At 39.9% G+C, this 20,298-nt stretch overlaps 1 protein-coding gene across 1 annotated transcript in view; it reads right to left on the reverse strand.

The window, feature by feature from the left end:
- Window positions 1-13,790, reverse strand: part of LAMA4 (laminin subunit alpha 4) — a 100,971-nt gene extending 87,181 nt beyond the window's left edge. The window contains exon 1 of the mRNA XM_034060496.1: window positions 13,590-13,790. Within this exon, the coding sequence (XP_033916387.1) occupies window positions 13,590-13,790 (201 nt within the window). The remainder of the gene's footprint in view (window positions 1-13,589) is intronic.
- Window positions 13,791-20,298: the final 6,508 nt, after the last annotated feature.

Consider the following 20,298-nt stretch of genomic DNA (forward strand, 5'->3'; position numbering starts at 1 on the left):
CCAAAAGGGTAGGGCTGTCAGTGATAACTGTATGAAAGCAGTGCTTGTAATATTATTTGTTGTTTTGAATATTATTTGGCATTCCTCCTCCTCTTCTTTGCAGCTTTTATCCTCATATGTTCCACACATAAACACTAGACTGTTCACAAGATCGCCAGCAATGTGTAATCAAGATTTTTTTCTGTAATACCTGCTATGGGAGAAGCTTGAGAGGGTTTGCTCTGTCCCTCAACAGCTGAAATGGTTGAGATAACAGATGGCTGTATTTAAACACTTTGTTTTTCATTACTCCTCCAACCTGCCAAAAGGATCCATCTCTACAACTACATTTGATCTAACTAAGGTAGGCCATATGAACAAGGGATCTGATGATCTTATGGATCCCATGTGAAGTGTATGACTTGCAATAAAATTGTTGGATTAAATTCTCCCTGCCTTGTTTTGTTATGATTTTTTGAGGCAGGAGAGAGAACACCTTCTACAAGGTGTCCTTTGGCCATTTATATACAAGTATTTGATAACAACACTGGTATTTTCCTGTCCTGTCATTGTCTTAACCCTGGCACTTCTTTACAAATATAACTGTATAATTGCAAATAATTTTTGTACAGATTTCTTCTAGCTTTCATGTCTCCAAAATTTGGATGGATTTGAAGTTGCCAAAAGAGAAAGAATGATCACATGGATAGAGATTTGGCAGTTACAATATCCTCAAAAGCATAGTGTGAACAGTGAGGGGTTTGCTGCAGACAGTGTGTTCCAATAGGTCCATTTATATATAGTGAGGCATTGATTAAACCCATGGCTCCTCAGTTTATATATATAGCACACATTCACTCCAGTTTTTATTTATAGGTTACCTTTTAGTCTTGTCTATATTATATGTCTCTCTTGTTGGCAACAAGGCTTGAATGTAATTTAAACAGTCTTACAGTAAATGCCAACCAGATGAGATGGTTGTTCATTGGCGGGAGAGGCCTCTGTGCTTCTTGTGGGCTGTTTCTATTAATGGAGCATGTGAACATTACCCTGATGGCCTGTGGATCTCCACCTGCCCCCACTGGCTCCCACAGTCCTTCTGATGTTGCTGTGTTCTCTAGTCACGCTCATGTTCTCCCTGTCCTGCTTTCTATTTGTCCTATTTTTCCGCTTTGACTTTCCCTGCACCTAGTTCTGGTCACTCACCAACTTTATGACATACCCTTCACCTCTAATCTACTAACATCTTCACAGCAATAGTTTCATTATGCTATTTGATATTAATGTAAAATATTCCTGCTGAATAGATAAGAAATTCATCACCTTGTTTCTGTGCATGAGCTCCTCTGTCCCTAACTACATTCAAAAGGATATTGGGGCTAAGAAGCACATTCTTCTGCTTATCTGTTGTGTGACCATGAACATTACTTTTTCACCCAGTTTCTTGATCTGTAAAATGGATTAACTATAAATGGATACTCAGAATCACAGAATGGTTGAGGTCGGAAGGGACCTCTGGAGATCATCTGGCCCATCCCACTGATCAAGCAAGGCCACTTAGAGCTGGTTGCCTGAGAATGTGTCTATAAGTAGAATCATAGAATAGTTAGGGTTGGAAAGGACCTTAAGATCGTCTAGTTCCAACCCCCCTGCCATGGGCAGGGACACCCCACACTAAACCATGTCACCCAAGGCTCTGTCCAGCCTGGCCTTGAACACTGCCAGGGATGGAGCATTTACAACTTCCCTGGGCAACCCATTCCAGTGCCTCACCGCCCTTACAGTAAAGAACTTCTTCCTTATATCCAATCTAAACTTCCCCTGTTTTAAGTTTTAGTTAATATATTTTAGGAGAAGTACTCAGAATCATCAGGAATAATGAATATCCTCACATGAGCAGACATTTCTGGTAGCCATAATTTGCTTGTTTCAGATGCCTGCAGAAAATATAAAGATGTTGCTGGATCCAAGACTTCCAGTCCTTTTAATCCACTGCTAAAAGAACTTTTTTGGCTTCCAGCTAAACAGCCATGCTTTAAATCCTTTTGCATATTTACACAGCACTGCTTGGCATTGTGCTCTTTCCCACTTTTTTGCTCCATCCTTTCTAGGTGATAAACCACTCTCTGGTATTTAAGGGCAACTTTTATGAGTGACCTGCAAGGATTTATTATCGAAGCATACCAGATATATGAAAAGGATTAGTCAAAAAGAATAGGGAGAAAGAGAAAAAAAATTACATTTCAGTGTTAAAATTTCACATAAAAGGTTGAAAACAACTTTGTAAGAGAGCTTTTAAGATGCTTAAGGAAAATCTGTTTTCTTTAATTCTTAAGAGGAAGGAAATGAGAATATGGAGAAATCTATTTGATGTAGTTGTTTTTGTTAAAATATCTTTCATGGCATTTGTTTTTGTTGGATACAGTGATTAAAACATTTCCCTCTTCTTGAGGAAACAAATGAGTTGGAGCTCTTACTGAAGGTACAAATAACATTAGTTCTGCTGATAACTTCCCCTTTTAACCTGTCCTGTTCATTTCTCTTAATTTGCTACATGCATCTTCCTAGACTGGACTGGCTATGGAGGAGGTTGCCCTGAGTTCTTCCAACCAGAGAGTTAAACTGTAACTAATTTAAAATGAAAATGCCCTGGTGATGGACTTTCTAAGAGTTGTCATACTTCAGTCTAGCTTAAGTTATCATTTGAAGAAATAAATTGATTTCAAATTCCCAGACCTTGAGTAATAGCAAATTCAAGATTGTCTTTGTACTTTAACCTATTAATCCCTATGAAGTGATATTTCAAATGGATCTTTGTCATTCTCTGGAGAATGAGGCTCTCAGAAGTTAATGACTGACCTGTTGGACAGGCATGCTTTACCATCAAAGTCATCATAAAGAGAGATGGACAAAAGTCCTGCTGTACACCGTGAGGTACTACACAACAGGCAGACAAAAGCAGACATCTGCTCTGCAATTTTATTTCTTCTTCTTTGATTTTTACTAAATTTATGTGTGCTTTGAAGCCTCACAAACCCAGAGAATTAAAAACAATCTTGCTCAACAGCTTTCCATTAGGCCTTCATGCTCTATTTATGTTTTCTATAAGCCGCCATTACCTCTGGTGTACAGTATCAAATTCTTCTGAACTAGAAAGGTCACATTCTAACTATTATTACTGAAGAAATTAATTCAGTGTGTGAAATCATAGTTAGACAGTTAATGACATCATTTAATAGGACACTACAGCTGTTAGAGAGCTGTCTGTGCGCAAAAACCCACTCTATAGTATTTACTGTTTCAAGGGCAGAATCCGCATGCAAAGTAGCCATTTGCAATTACAGATTTCTTTTTAAAACTATAAACATTCTGAGAGGAACACGTTTTTTAGCTTAGTCTTGGTGTAGTACTTTAAATTAACGTTTTGTTGTCTTAAATTTCTGACATTGTTAACAGTGAAATATTCATTACTTCCAGCGCTCCACTGATGTTACAAATTAAGAATTACCTAGACATTGGTGAGCAGTTTTGGGCACAATGCTGGTAATCTTTTATTACCCACTTATCTTGACAGGTATCTTGGTTCTAATTGCATGTAATGAGATTACAAACTAAAGAAATTATGTGAATTACATAATAACAAGCTTTCTGGGTTTTTAATTTAGCTTGCAAATGTAAAAGCAAAGTATTTCTTCCTGAAACAGTCACATGCTGAAAACCTGAATATTGTTGCTTATTCTTATTTTTTAAATTTAATTCTAAGATGAGATATGTTCAATGAAAATTAAAGCCTCACTGCTCTCATTTGCCCGTAGATCTGGCAAATTAATATAATAATGGGGGTTTCTAGGATATGAAATGCTCATTAAATGCTTCAGGGATGTGTTTCTGTGAAGATCAGTAGTTTGAATCTTCAGGCATAAAACCCCCAAATAATCTAGTGCCACTGGTTTTGAAGCTGTAATCTTTCTCAGTAAATTAACTGTTCGATGAGTGATGAAACAAATTAAGCCTTATTTGCTGTTACTAGTGTCTTTTCTGCCATCCGCAGTGCATGGATCTCAATATTGTCTCTTTATGTCTGCATCCCCAGTGATGCTCCCACCTGAAAGCACAAGGCTGTATCTGGTCTGGAGCCATGCACGCTGTGCCTGGTCAGTCTGCAACTGCTGGAGAATATATCTGATGTCTGAATTAACTCTGGTTTTCAAACTATTGCTGTGTTAAGGAACAAATTAACTCTGTAAGATCCCCATTATTTATATATACAGAGGGTTTGAGCTCTCTGAATTTACTGAAAACATTGTGTTTGCCCTAAGGGAGGCAGGGCAAGACCCTAACTTAGTAACAACTAATATGAAAACTTTACCTGCTGACTTATCCCTGATGACTGGGGATATTTATATATCACCTGAGAAGTATCAACTGATCAGCTTCCAAACTAGAAGTTTATTTTTGATGATAATAAAGAACAGATTATGATGCTGATGGAACCATCTTCCCAAAGTTTTAGACCAGTAACTCAGATGTGGCTGAAACTAAAACTAGTGAGACAGAAGCTAGTTGCTGCAATTCCCTGCTGATGGGGAATATACAAAGCAAAAGCCACCTCTTACATTTCTCTTCGTAGCATAGTAGAGTTAGCAGTTGGAGAGAGGGTGAATGTAGCTAATTGCACATGGGTAATCCCAAACCAATAAGCAAAGCAGAGCATGGGAACAGGGAGGAATGACAAGGCGCCCACTCCCCAGCTCACTCTCACTCTATATTCTTGTTCCTTGAGTGGGGTTGTGTGTGTCTCCATTGTAGTAGTGACAAACTGACAGTGACTCCCACAAAAACAAGCAATAGCTGAAAGCCAGATAGCTTTATGCAGACCAATACCATTGTCTATTAGCTTGACTAATTGTATTTTGATTTTTTTAAAAAATTCCTGTGTTGAAAATATTTTCAGGCTGTTACCCCTTCCCCAGTCCAAGAGGAAAACAAAATGCCATTCAGCAGCAGAGATGGGGTTGGATCCAATATAAACTTTCTCAGCTAGGCATTCTCCATGGAAGTGAATAGTCATTTTTTCCATATACAGTGGGAAAGACAAAGCCTCTGCTTAAAAGGCATTCTTCTCCAAAAAGGGGGAGGGCTAAAACATTCTAACTGTCTACAAGCTGGCTAAGGATTAGAGGTTAATTTTCTCTAATGTACTTCTTACTGCAGTCGCTAAATAAAAAACTTGCTCTTACAGATGCTCACTGTTGGAAATAGAAAATCTGCAGTTGTAAAGGTAGCTGTTTGATCATCCTCTTTCAAACAAAGTGCCAAGTTTACTGAATTTACAGGAAAAGGGATAAATAATTCTGCATTGTTTCCTCATTAATCAGCCTCCACCCAGTCCCTACAAAACGTGTGCATGAAATGTGCATTCTGAGTCATACTTTCTCCTCTTGAGTCCCCACGATAAGTGAGACATAATCAGTTGACAAACTACAGCACTCCCTGAGAGATTTTCAGATAGAGATAAAAACTGGCAGGGGATAAAGAAGGAAAGTGGCGTTTAAAGCAGGTATGGCTGTGCTCATGGGACACTGTTAAAACTGAGAGGGTAGGTCTGGAGCTTCCTTTCATTTCCCTTTAGCAGCAATTTCTCCTACCCCAGATTTTGAGCATCAAGTGGTTTGATATTGCAGGTCTTTGGAATGTTGGAATCACAGTAGACATACAGTGATCTTCTTGACCAGTAGCCGTGGCATCAGTTTAAAAGCCCATTAGCATGAAACATGAGCCCATATGAAAGTCTTGAAAGATCAAGAGAAACTGTTTCATCTATATCTCTCTCTCAAGGGCGACCTAACTGGACAAAACATACAGCTGCTGGGGATGGCTGATGAGAAGGTGCTGTGTTTCTGGGTGGTTCTCAAAAACAGGGCTTCCCCCTTGATGATCACAGGGCTTTACAGATGTGTGGGAAGGAAGTGAGGCAGCTCGACATGGTTAACTTTGCACTGCATGCCTTACATTTAGAATGGAGACGGGCAGAGGCTGTGCTCTGAAAGGGGAGAGCAAAAGCCAGGGCTTGGGAGGAGGGATAACCTGCCTGATTTCCCACTGCCTCTCGGCTCATGGCTTGTTTCATCATAGACATAGTCTGATAATGAAGAAATTAGTTACTTCTTGGCTCAAAGAGGGGGAAGAGGAGATGCATCAAGAATAAAAACCAATAGTTTATTTCCTTATCCCTCATAAAAATCCATTGCTCCAAGCCCTGTTTCCAGATGACTTGAAAGTAATTAGCTGGTGACTTAGAAGTTCTGTTGAGCCTTTCAGACAATCCTTGGCATTGATGGGAAGTAGGGAGCCACAGAAAACCACAAATCTGCAAAAAGCTGAGCAAGGCACACAAATCCCGTCTGACCTTACACTGTGTCTAGGCCTTTAACACCTGCCCACCTCCCTCCTGAATGAATCTTTGCCAGGTGCTAGTGCTCTGGAGACCTTGCTAACCCTCAACGGGCCAGGCTGTGTTAGCTTTTCTGGGACATGCAGTATTTTAAACAGCCTGGGTAGGGAGGGCTGTGTGTGTTTTGCCCTGCCAGCTGCGTTACTGTTTTCTTTTTTATTATTATTATTTTCTTTTTCTGCATACTGGTGCAGATTTTCTCTGAACAAATGTTTGCTTCCACAGAGTGCTTTCGAGGAAGGGTCCCTGGAGCCAGGAGTGTGGAGCACAGCATAAGGGAGTCATGAATGGCAGACTCTCTGAGGCTTTCCACAGGCTAACACACAGGCTCAGAGGTGAAAAACTACAGTGGGAAGCCCTAGGACATGTTGGACTTGCATTAACCTTGTCAGAAAAGTCTGCTCATCTCTAGCTGCTCAGAGACCGTTCATGCAACACTAACAGGATGCATTGTAGAGTGGTGACAGGGTATTGCACATCCCAGAAACGATCCTGTTTAGGTGCTGTTTCAGTATTTTTGTTTCACCTGGTGCCAACAGTGAAAGCCTGAACGAGTTCATTTTTATTCATTTTTGTTGGGAAGACAGAATCAAACAAAGATTCAGAGCCTTATAGTTTCAGCTAAAGTGTCTGTTTTTACAGATCGTATTAGAAGTTATTCATGCAGGTGGAGTCTTTATTCAGTAATTATTCAATTATGTTTCAAATTAACATCTGAGTGTGCCAGTTCTTCCTATGACCCCTGGCTTCCACATGTCATGACTTAAAATATAACATTTTAGTTCCTGTTAAAAATTACATCTTTAGCTCTTTAGACTTGTAAACTTGGAATAGTAATTTCTAAAATACTTTTCACAACTCTCTATTATTCTTTGGCTCTTGAATACTGGGGTTTTAGCACCATTTCTTGCTGGTTTGTCTTAAAAGAAAAAAAAGGAGTTCTTTTATTTCTGAAATATTTATTTTAAGAAAAAACTCTCTAAAGAATTGCACAATATACTTAAACGGGAATGACAAAGCCAGATCATATTTACTGCATTTTAGTCAATCTTCGTTTGCATTGCCAAATACACATTGTATGTATCCTGACTGATAGTTAGGAATATCTCTTCGAGACCGTTTAATGCCAAAGAATTGGATTTCAAAACCTGTGGAATTCTAACACCTTTTTACACAGCACTTCAGCAGTTGTTGAATCTTGCATTAGGATGCATAACCCAAACATCCCCAGCTCATGGTGGTGTCTGAAAATGAACTGGGATTGGTTCCAAATTTTCAAGAGAACTAATTAAAATATAGAAACCAAGGGTATCTATATTTTGGGGTCTGAAATGTACATCCAGAAGCAAATTGTAAATTGTCAGTGGCTGGTTATGTATTACTCAGAAGCTGGACCTGTTTTACATAGCTCTTGAACACTAGGAGCTCTAATTGTTATCAGTTTAAATCAGGACAAGCTCTTTAGAAATCAATTCTTTTATTGCTTCTCATGCCCCCTGGAAAAACTGGACTTTTATTTTCTTGCTTCCCATGTCATGAATAAGAGTGGTCATGAAATGCCTTTTATTGGTTTTCACAGCCCTGAATAAGCTTCAGGGCACTTTGCTTGTACTTGCCCAAAACTTTGTGGGAAATCGCAGCGGTGGAGTTTAAATTGCATTGTTCTTGCAAGTGCTTTATGCACCTTCCTGAAATGGAGAACATTTCACACTATCCATATACTGTGTCCTGTGTTTCCAATTGCTTCAACTTCCTACAATTTAAAAGGTTTGGGGTCTGGCTGCATTACTCCAAGCAGCTGATTTTCATTAAAGCTTTGATGAGAAACTTGAGCTGGAATCACAAGCATCTGCAGTAAAACTTCCTCCCCACTAATAGATGTTTCTCAGAACATAACCTTGTTGTACCAGAAAAAAAACAGCAGCTAGAAATCCAAATTAAGCATTATGGGAGTTAACCTAACATAACCTCAAGAGTCTAAAACAAATTCATTTAAAGGCATGTTTTTTTAAAGGTAGATGCAGTTCCCATTAGCTTAAGAAATGTAAAAGTTTCTCTTAAGCTAAGCGTCTTTTTGGCTCACACTACAGGATTAGGTCTTCTGATGCTTCCTTTAAGTGCAGCTTTGTTTTAAACAGATTAATGCTACAATTAAGGATCAAACTATGGTTTCTCTAAACAGTCTGCAAGACTTTCTGTTACAACTTTTATGGACAAAAGGGTGAAGGCAATTTGGTGGTAGTTTCAGTCTTTGTTAACAAGTGGCTGGGACTTACGATTGCTCTCTTTTTATGTATTTAATGTGATCCATTTTAGAGAGGTGAGTTTGTCACAGGTCCTGTGCTAATTATTGCTTATCCCTTTAGAGAACCAGAAAGAAAGCACCTCAAATACAGTTTCTTGCTTTTAAGAACTTAGGCCAGCAGCTTCTGGTAGAAGTCAGGTGGGAAAAAATGATTGCCAAATGTCATTTTAACAAGAAAGCTCCAGCAGATAACTTCTGCCTCTTAATTTCTCTTATAGTAAATGGTTAATTTTGACTTGCCTATGAAAATTATTTCTTTTAAAGGACTTCTTTTGCCTCTCTGCCTTTCCTCTGAACCAAAAACACTTATGCTGCAAACAGTTTTCCTCTTCCCTCTGTCCAACAATATCATGTCTTCTGTGAATTGGCTTCCTATTCTGTCCCAACTACTTTACTCTTAAGGCTCTTGATTATCTCATTCTTGGTCTAATTTTTTCCTCTCCTTTCTCTTCTTCCTGCTTTAGTTTGCTTCCTTTCTCACTATTTGCTTAATTTCTCCTTTCTATACAGGACATTTGAAATTACATTTTCTTGCTTGACAAGTGTCTCCACAGAATGCCTGTCTTCCCTTCCTTCCACTAATCCTTCCCACACTCATCTATACTGATCTTTCTTTGCTATTTTCTTAACCTCAGTTAATCATTGATATCAGAATCAAAAGAGTTTTTTTTCTGGATGTCACCTTAAATTCATTTTACATTAAAGTAAGTGACGTATAACATGAATTACAGGGAATTATTTGCCATGCTCCTTAGTATCTGAAGTCTGGTACCATTGTTTTTGCTCACCTTAGATTCTGTAAGGAACTTTCTTCCTTCTGGGGAACAAAATCTACACCTAAATAGTTAAAACTATCATGCCAGTGGAATTTATAAACACAAATGTTGACAGTGGCTTTAGATCGAAATGGTAATGTATGACCTGCCTCTTATTTTAAAGGCATATGTTTGGCAGTAGGATATAACTGTTCTCAGAAGTTACTTCTGGTTTTCAGTTTTAACTCTGTGCTTCATCAAAAGCACCCCCTTTCCTTCTGCTATGTCCGAGCTAATGAGCAGAGCCCCAAACCAATGATTTCTGATGTTTGCCACTTGCTTGTTTGCTTTCATTTGATAACTGTCTGTCAGTTTTAAATCCTTTGCTTCTATCCCTGATGAATCTTCCTTGTAAGATACTTTATCCTTATTTGGAAAAATCAGTCTCTGACTTTATGCTGCCAGAGGCAATTTGGTTATACTAATGAGTTGGATCCATTGCTTTTTGCTCACTCTCTTTCTCACTGTCTCCTATACAGATCAGGATTCAGCACTGTAACATCTCCACGATGTCCCCTCAGTACTTGAAAGTGCTTTTCATATTGATCTGCCTCTTGATAGACAATCAAATACAACTGAATAGTCGTCAGTGCTTAATTACCTTTGAAATTAAAATTTGTAATTAACTTGTAGTGTGAACTGGGTCACCTACAGTTTCCAGTTGCTTCATAGTGGTGAGACCTTCATCTATTACACTAGTGAGCCTATTTATTTCTTTTTGCCTGTGTATGTGCTTACACAATAAGTTCAAAGTTTTTTCTTAACCTCCCTCTGAGCTAAGAAGATTGGATTGTAGAGTCTCTCACCTACCTTCCAAATCCTAACACTGTAATCCTTTTCATGATACTTTTCTGAATAATTTTCATAAATTTATAAGCATTCTTCTTGAAACAGAGCTACCTCATATGATGATGGTCACTACCAGTACTCATTATGCAGGTAACATGACATTTCATTGGGTGGAATCTAGTCCAGTTAATTTAAACATCTACATATTGTGGCCCAGACTTTAGCTAATTGATAAAGCTGTCCTGGAGTGAGTACACAGAAGAGTTCTTACAGAGGAAGAGGTTCCTTTGAGGGCCTTCAAGGAAGACTGCTAGGTATTAGAGGCTTTAAAAACCTAGTGCCTGCATCACTGTATGGGGAATTTGGGTTTATATTTGAAGATAGTGCCTGATTCTTATTGGAAAAGTTTAGGAACAGTTTATATGCCTAATTTAGGTGTATTGGATTGCATATCGATTAATAACTAGGGCACCAAGCTACTGGGTGTTGCCTGAAGTCCAACTCAAAACTCATGGTCCACTTTGTGAGTGGGTACAGTGTATTAGCATAGCATTGAAAACATATTTAGTCTTCTTTTTTCTGCTGGTAGGAGGCTTTCATTGTAATCCAAGGCACAGAAAGCTCCACATTAAGAATAACTCCAAATTTTTAACCCACTTCTCCCAGTTTCTTCAAGTTTAGGGTTGCCCAACACAGGATAGGAAAATGTATTTACACTAATTGGATCTCCTGTTCTTCTGTAGGGTCATAATACCAAACTGCTACCAGGATTTAAGAGCATCCCACCAGTTATAGCTTGGAAACTCCCACCAGCACTGTCTTAGACCTTACAGATTTCCGAAGATGGTGTGTAGAGCAGGATCATGTGTGGAGCAAATGCCATCCAGCCCCCTGGTACACCACAGTCTCTCAGTGCCCTGATCTATGCTCCAGCTTTACAGTGACATGTTTTGCATTGTGGTTGACTGGCACCACAGTCCACAATGAAGCCCCATCCCTGGCTCTGTAACTCTGCCTTGCAAGTCTGACCCTTTGTATAATTTGGCACTATTCAATGTGACTAACAGCCTCTGTCTGCTTGGGAGAGTTGTAGGCCTGAGTCAATATTTAGATGAAGGAGCTGAATCAAACCACGCTGTGTAAGGGAGTTTACTCTGCGGTTGGCTGCGAGCTGTGGGTTAAGAACTCAGACTTCGAAAGAAGCTAATTCAAACCTGCTGGTATAAACCCTGTTCGTGGGGCTGAGGTGGGGGGTGGTGGCCTGTGGGAGCTCTCTAAGGACCAAAGGAAATGTTCCTTCCTTGGGAGAGAGACTACCAGACCATCACTCCCTGGCCCCTATGTCAACCTCTGGGCTTGGAGCTCATTCCACATCTCGTGTTACCAGCTGTGTGTCTGGATCAATGGCTAAACAGGTTCTCACTGTTGTGAGAAATTTCTCTGTCCCACAAGAGCATCCTACTGGGACTCCTTGGAAACTGCCATGGAGATAACCCTGAGATGCAATAGTAAGGTGAATCTACAGCTAGCAAAGGGGCATGAAATCCTGTCCCCTTCCTCATGAAACCATAGTATCCTGCAGCCAGAGGTTGTGGTGTGGCAATAGCAAGCAGCATCATTCATTCGTAGCATGGGATCCAGGGTCTAAATGCTGCCATTGCAGTGGCTGGAGCAAACTCCCAGAGCAGACTCCAGTTAGCGGAATAGATTGGACTGCACAAATGAAACTTCAGGGAGGACTGAAATGGGGTGAATTAGACTAACATGTCATTCCTCTGCAGTGTCCAGGATATCTCACAGCACTTTCCCAAGGTGAAGTCAAATATAGCAAAGTGAAGCAATGTGAACTGTTATCTTTGGGAAAACCATAGTACCCAATCAGATTGAGAAAGGCTGATTATCACTTATGCCCATTATCCTGTGAAAAGCAGCTACAAAACCCATCCAGCTCTTTAATCAGGCATTTCATTGAAGGACTTTCCCTGTTGTAAGCAACAGGTGGCAATGCAGCTTCCTGGGGCTGATCCCAGGCCAGCGAAGCGGAGCTGTACATCCCCTGTCATGGAGCCTGTCCAAGTCTGGGATGGTTCCCGAGAGCCCCTGTGCTGAGAAAAGCAGGGTTTAGCCTCCAGTTTTCTCACACAGGTCATGTTTCCCATCAATTCCTTGGCAGAGTGGGCAGGCGTTTCCCAAGGCTGCCCACCTGTTTGGATGTGCTGCAGAAGGGATATGGGCTCTGCCCAGCCCCGTGATAGCCCCGGCTGTCTGAAGGGTTTGTGCAGTAATTTCCATGGCTGTTAGTTCTGGTGACTGGAGTGTAAGGGGAGAATTGGTCGTGTGATATCAGAGATTGCAATCTTGATGCTGTCACAGTGACATGGCTACCCTAATCTCACCTCATTTGGGGATGTTATGCTAGAAGAACTACGCTTTCCCTTCCCATGACCTTATGTAACTCAATTTGCCTCATACTTTGCGTCTCCCACGCATGAGACATTACTGTCTCCCCTTCCCAGTGTATGCTGGAATAATTTATTGTTTTCTCAAGCTGTAATTTTGAGCAGTCTATTCCCCATGCAGACTTGCTAGAATGAGGATTATCAACCAATCCCAAAACACAGAGGTTACAGGAAAACTTTCCACTGTCAGACTGCTTCTCAGATCTCTTTGATTTCATTTGTCACTTATCCCAACCTCCTACTTTTTGGAAGTCTTAAAATCTCTGCAGGTGTTTTCTCTGCAGACTGTTTCTTACACACATTTGATTTATTATCCCTGCTCTTACAGTGAAACGGAACTTCAGCTTTTGGAGGTGGATGACATTCAGATGTAAAAGCACAAACTTTCACAGTACAGATTTTTTTCTGGAAGATTAAGTGCGTTACAGTTGCAGGAACTACAACAAGGCAAGCAGAAAAGTGTTGTGACAATTAACCCTTGTAAAGTAGCTCTGTTTGGTCAGGCCTGTTTAGTTATGTTGGCAGGAAAATCAGAGACATGCTTAGCCAGCCTCACTGCAAAGTACAACAGCTGTCTAATCACAGCAGGCAGGGCATGTGTACATTTTGAAGTCTAAACTGTATCTTGCCAGCCCCGAAATGCAGCATCTTGGACCCCCCGCAAAAAGTCCTCCGGTATGCCTTTAAGGATAGAATGATTAAGCTAACATTAACCAGATGGGAGCTGCAGCACAGACAGATGAAAGCAGAAAAGCGCAGACACTAGAGAGAGAAGGGAGTTACTGTACCTCAGCAAAAGGCACCCAACTTCCAGTAGCTACTGCCTGCTGCTGCCCTCTGATAACAGTGGCTTCTTGCGTGCTGACCGCTGAGCTACCTTCAATGTCAAACTGAAAAACGCCTCCCTCACTTGAGGCTGTGCTGGAAGAGAAGCATCTCAAAAAGAATAATATAGGAGAAACGAAAGGCCAGGTGGAGATCAAAGCCATTTCCTCCGCTTACATCCAGCAGTGGTCTTCTAGCGTCTCAGTAATTGTTTACCCTCTTCTGCAATCAGCCCCCCTTGGCTTAGTGGTGCCTCAGTTATTTTAACTTTCTTTCAGCATTCAGTTTCCAGATGTGGCACTTCAAGGCAGTTTAATCAGATCCTGATTTAAAGGGGGGGAGAAAAAAAAGTGAAAAAAAAAAAAGAAGAAGAAGGGAAGAAAAGCGCTTTTGCTGCCTCTCTCGTTCACTCTCTGTGCCTGTGGCTCCTCTTTTTCCCCAGAGGCTCCAGCACAATAACATACAGATGGGCAGTGCTTAAGCAGAGTGTCAAACAGAGATTGTATTCCAGGAAAGCACCGCTGGCTCCCCAGCCACCTTATCTCCCTCTGTCAGGATACAGACTGACGCTCTACTCAGTGCTCTGGCTTCCTTCACATGTTCACATCATTCCCTTTTTTACCTTTCGTGTTGAGACCCTCCCACTCAAACTTTGCTGTTCAGAAAGTGAAGTCACCCTTTCCTCCTCCCCCCTCCCCCTCAGCCCTATCCGACTGCTCCACATGAAGCATTGCCTCTCATGACTGTTTATTTTTTAACATCTCCAGTTTATTCAGTGGAAGGCAGAAAGGTGCCAAATTTATTAAAAAAACCCATGCTAGAGCAACCTTTTCTTTTGGCATGGGGGTGGGGAAGCTGTGAGTGGGAGGAGGAAGAGAAGGAGGAGGAGGAAGAGGAGGGAGACAGCCTGACTGTGCCATGGGCTAATGGGGCTTACGTGGTTTCCCTAACATGCTTCATTCAGATCCCTTCCCTCAAGCCCACCTCTCAGCCTCTCTTCGGCTTGTGAAAAAGAATATCGTTCACTGCGATTTTGGAAAATGACTTAATTCTTCAGACTTATGAACTTTTATTTACAAAGAACATCTTGTATTCCTTTTTCAAGAGATGCTTTGTGAGGCCCTGGTAACAAGGCTTGCAGTGTGTGTATGAAAGCGAGCTGAATATATTGCCCACAGCTGACTTAATTTTATGACTACAATCTCAAAAAGACAACGCAGCAACTCTTGCTAGGTTCTGGGATAAAGTCAGGGTATAATTATACTAATGTGCACCATTACAGCCAAGGGGTCAGCACCCCATTCCTCTACTGTCCTGTGTGCAGGGGTTTGTAGCACCATTGGCCTATCAGGCTTTATTCTTAATAGAAATTGGCTTATTTGGCTTCATTCTTTCTTTCTCCTTCTCTCTTCCCTTTCTTATCTGATTGAAGATATTATGAACCAAGGAAGCAGTCAGTAGAGAATTAAGGGTAGCAATCAGTAGAGAATGAAGGGTAAAGCAAAATGTTTTGGTGATCTGTTAAGTTCTACATACCTGTAGGTACAGCTCTGAGCCCATAAATTCTGTGCGGATGTCACACAGGGACTATAAAGCAGTTAACCGCCAAGAAACTGCCTGATTCAGAAGTGGTGTAGCTGAGCAGGCAAGGCCACTCCAGCTTGTGGGACAGTGTTATGCTGGCAGAGAAGAAAAAGCTACGAGGCTATAGAGTTTAGAACCAAAGTTTGTAGGATGAAATGAAAGATAGCAATAGTGGTTGCAGATAGTTTTGTCCTAAGAGCAAGGGAAACATCTCTGTGTAACCTGGACCTGGTATGGCGGTAAGCATGTTAACTTAGGGAAGAGTTACTTGCACTTCATAAACCTGTGGATGGGAAGAGCAGGAAAATTAATCCATATATTTCTGGAAATCTGTTTTAAGCAAATTCAGAGACTTAAAAGGAAAGTTCTCTTGCTTAGTAGAAAAAGGAATTGAAGAAAGAAAGTAGTCTGTAAAGAAATGACCTGAACTAGAAAGACAGGAAAGACATGAAGGTTTGACCAAACTATGAGCTCTTTCTGAACCTGAAGGTCAAGAATCATGTGGGGAGAGGAAACTGGGACTACATCTGAGCACAGGAAGACAAAGGCTGAAAGGTAAAAGGCAGAAAATGAGATGCAATTTTAAAGAGAATAGGTGTGAAAGGAAGATATGGGAGATCCTTAGTTCAGTATCCATCAAAGAGAGAAAGTTAGAAAAGGATGAATCTGAGAAGAGTAATTGTTTAAGGTGGAGGACTGTGTTAAATGTCTTCTTGAAGGGTTTCCTGGCTTTGTGAGCTTTAGTTTTCCTAGGAAATCATTAGCTGTTATGGTTTTGGCTGTGGAGAACAAAACTGCTAATTATAGTGAAACAAAAATAAGGTCGAGCACCATTTTTCTACAATTGATTGTGCTACCCCCCCCCCCCCCCATTTTTTTTTTTCTGAATTGAATTGCAACAATGAAGAAAAAGATCCTTACAGAACATTTTGGGAAAATTTCAGTAAATAAAACTTCAGAATAGAAAACTCTTTTAAACATTTCCTTTCAAAAAGGCAATTTGCAGCATCTATAAGGTTTCTTTTTGTCTTTTTATCTGCCTAGTGATGTCATTTGGGTACAGTTTAGGATTGGGAGTATCTCACAAGAGGTATCAGGATGTAAAAGGTATTGGAGACCAGTGGTAGGTACCAGTTATTATGCTGAGTGGTTCATAGTTTTGACAATTTGTTTAATTCAAGGAATTAAAGTGCAAGTTATAAAAACCTAACAATTTAACTTTTGAAAGTCTTTTTATTGCAGGTATGGTGAAAGTAAGCTGAACAGTGTATTCATGCGTGCTTAATTTAAGTCAAGATCCTGCAATCATATATGCGAGTCACACACCTAGTGACTTTGAGGAGTTCAGGGCTTATGTATTTGCACAATTGCACTTGGTAGCTGTGTTGGGAGCCAGTAGCAGCGTTTGAAGGGCAGTGGCTCCACAGTGCCTTGGGCTGGTCCAGCTAACTTGACAACAGACGGAAACAGCTCGTAGTGCCCCAAAACATGGCTCCTCTGCTCAAACAGACACTAAAAAGGGCAGCAGCTCCTGGAGCAGGAGATGCTGGAGGAGAGATGTGAGGGTGCACTGAGGACACACAGAATGAAAGATATGAGGATGGAAAAAAGGGGTGGGGAGGTCATGGGGAAAAATGTGAAGAGATGAATTTTGAGAAATTAAATAGAGGAGATAGGGTAGGGGACATGGGTGGGGAGATGGCTGGTGATGCAGCCTTGGAAGGATACACTTGTCTGTGGGTAGGGTGCCCACCAAAGGGTGATTCAAATCAGGGGACCCTGACACCCAGACACCCTGAGGCAATGCAGCTTATGTGTGATCCAGACAGGTTAGGGGCACCACATAGGGTCTAGATTAGAAAGGAGTTAGAAAGATACTGGGCAGAAGTTGAGCCTGGAGAGAAGGAAGTAAAGTATTTCTTTGAATGTTTATTTAACATTTTATTTTCTTACTCTTTTCTCAATAATACAACTAAAGATGAAATATTTCTGTTTATTTATTTCCAATAAACTGAATTATGTGGAGTGCCCTTAGTCAAGGCTGTTTTTCATGTGACGATAGTGAATATGGAAGTCTTGTGAATGAGGTGATGAGCGACATATAATCAATCAGAGCAAATGTGAGCTCCACAAGACTTGCTCAGAGCAGCAGACTGACCATCTGCACTCTGGGCATTCCACTGAAGGACCTTCTTCTTCAAGTATGCATCTGCTTTACCAGAGCAATAAATATGATTAGGAATATCATTAAGGATGCTTAGATTACAAGTTCTTCAAATAAAGCCTGAATTTTATTGCACATATGTAGCAGACGAAGGTGTTCTACCTAGTAGATTATTAATAATGTAAAAACTCTGAAACACATTTACAGAAAACAGAAAACAGAAAATACCATTCTTGAAATGGGCAAAATTTACCAAGTGAAAAAACATTGATACCCATCACATCTCTCTGTGTGAAATAGGAAAACAGATATTTGTATCCCTGTAAAAGAGTTAACAACATTAATTTACAGCACTTTAAGAGAGGTAAGATTGTAATTATTCTCAAGATCAAAATCTTAAGAGGAGAGAGATGTCTGCTTAACACCTTTGGAAAATCAGAACCTTTAAGAAATCTCAGATTGGCACAAGGCATTAAACATCTGAAAATTTTAATTTTATGAATCTACATAGGAAAGGAAATACAAATAACTTCAAATAGTAGAATTGTTAAATAAAAAATCATTTATGCTTAGGAAATACCAGAAGTCAAGAAACAGTTCATTACATCTTTCCACAAATATATTTATTAGTCCTGTACCTAAAAATTAATAACCAAAATCTTTTGAGCAGAAAATATCATATATATTGTTACCTAAATGTTGCTACAAAGTGTATAAAAAACAGCTCCTTACAGAAGCTGTTTCCTGCATTTAATTTAACATATTTTAATATATTCCATTCCTTTTAAAAAACTGCAGATCTGCATAGAAATTCAGAACAATGAAAATGGTGCATAGGGTGCTTATAGAAACAGAAGCTTCTGAATGCAAATTTATGCTGTGATGGACTTTCAGTTTCTTTATTGTTGGCAGAGATGATGTGGGTGTGTTACATGAACAGTCTCCAATTTGGAACAGGACTTCTTCAATATGGCATGTTACAGAAACAGGAGTTTCTCCTGTTTTCATAATATCATCTTCTGTTCTTTTGAAAATTTCTTTCCCCTGCCTTTAACATTTGGTTTTGATTCAATGTGATAGACAGTAAGATTAGTGAAAGACAAAAGGAAGAATCCAGTGGAAGGCTTATTGCAAATAATATGTTCTAAACTACCCAATCTCAGGCTGTTGTGTGCGGGCCACTGGTGGTTTTTCAGGTCCCCATGGGAGATCTGTGAGCAGTCTGTTGAATTCTAGTGCCAGGCATTACCAGTTAAACATCTGATAATGTTGCCTGGTGGTCTAATGGAAATGTTGACAGATGACTGATGTTTGCGATCCAAAATGTTTTGGAACCAGTGTTCAAAGTGCATTTGTAAAGGTTAGAAGACATTGCCAACATACTGATGTATCATCAAATGAATTAGCAATCTACAGTCTGCACTAGAAACTGATGTCAGTCAAGGGGTAGCAGGAAATAATTTGTCTGTCGCAGTTTGGGCCAGAGAGAGATGCTAGTAAAATCTCAGCTATGCAAGCAAAGCATCACTTTTATTAATGTATTTCATGTATTACATGTTACATCATACTAGGAGAGGTATATGTTTTCAGGTAGAAGATGAAATTTATGCTGTAGGGTTCAAGAATGACATACCTTCAAAGACTTCAAGTTGTAGATTGGGTTCAAGCAAGCACAAGCATTTTTTTTGCTTCTTTGCTGTACTAGTTAAGGGCATCATCTAATGAATTTCCCACATGGAAATACTTTAAAGCCAACAACTCTCATCCTTCATGTTATTAGTTACTGGCAATACTGGGATCTGGCTGATTCCAAGCTGCTTTCAATTAACCTCTTAGTGTTTCTTTTCTGCCTTGATATTTGTTACTGACCAATTTTTTCCTCTATAAAAGTCTTCAAGTTCAATTAAGTATGCCAAAATCTTGCAAGTCTTATTTAGTACTACAGTATTAAAGGCAAGCTTGCTTACTGAGAAAGATTTCACAAAGTTTCCACCTCCAGAGTACAACAGGGAAACAGCTGCTTGTCTTTCTTGCTAAAAGCATTGTCCTTGGGAACTGTACAGACCTTGTAAGATTAGAAATGAACCCCAGGATTATGTAATACTGAATAACTTAGTTGAAAAGTTCAGCCTATGCTGGCTGCTATAAGTCAGTCAGCTTTAGAATAGTGTTTTACCCAATCCTTTATCTTCTCCCCAGTGGTAACCAATAATAAATAATACCATTTTCATAGCTTTTTAACATGAAAGTTTTTCAGTACTTATGTTCATTTTTGTTACCCATATCTGAGGCCTCTGATACTCTTGACATATTATTCCTGTTAATGGCCTGAATTACAAAGATGCCATACTACCATTAATTACTTACAGATCCTAAGATTCTGTCTGCTTCTTGGACAGAGGTGTTAGCCCAACATCCTTCTGTTGAAGGTGCATGAGAAAGCACCATCATATGTAGTGTTACATAAATAACAAAGACTTGGTGATCTTAAAAAGTGAACTAGAGTGAACTAGAGGAAGGTGAGGCTGGAGACATGAGGGTGAAGGGGTGTTTGCAGGGATGGAGACTGCTTCCTATCTTCTGTACTTAAACATTGAATCTTTTATTTTCATATTGCATGTTAGCTGTGGCAAGATGACCAGTGTAATATTCCAATCATTTAGTTTCTGTTACCCAGTGTTTGGCTCTGACACCTTGGCTTGCACATCCAGCACCTAATATTTCCAGATGGTCTCCCATATAAGTTCTGGGCATGCCTGCTTATCTTTTAATACAAAATAAGCCAAGAGAAATCAATTCAGTCTGTTATAGCTGGGAAAGTGATACTTTCTGCTAGAGCAAAACAAACTGTTATGTGTGAAACTGAAAAAAAAGAAAGATGTTTCTACAATAGATATGTTCCTGATTTTATCAGATACACTTGT

The sequence above is a fragment of the Melopsittacus undulatus genome, chromosome 3, assembly GCF_012275295.1.
Source record: "Melopsittacus undulatus isolate bMelUnd1 chromosome 3, bMelUnd1.mat.Z, whole genome shotgun sequence".
In the NCBI taxonomy this organism is placed as follows: Eukaryota; Metazoa; Chordata; class Aves; order Psittaciformes; family Psittaculidae; genus Melopsittacus; species Melopsittacus undulatus.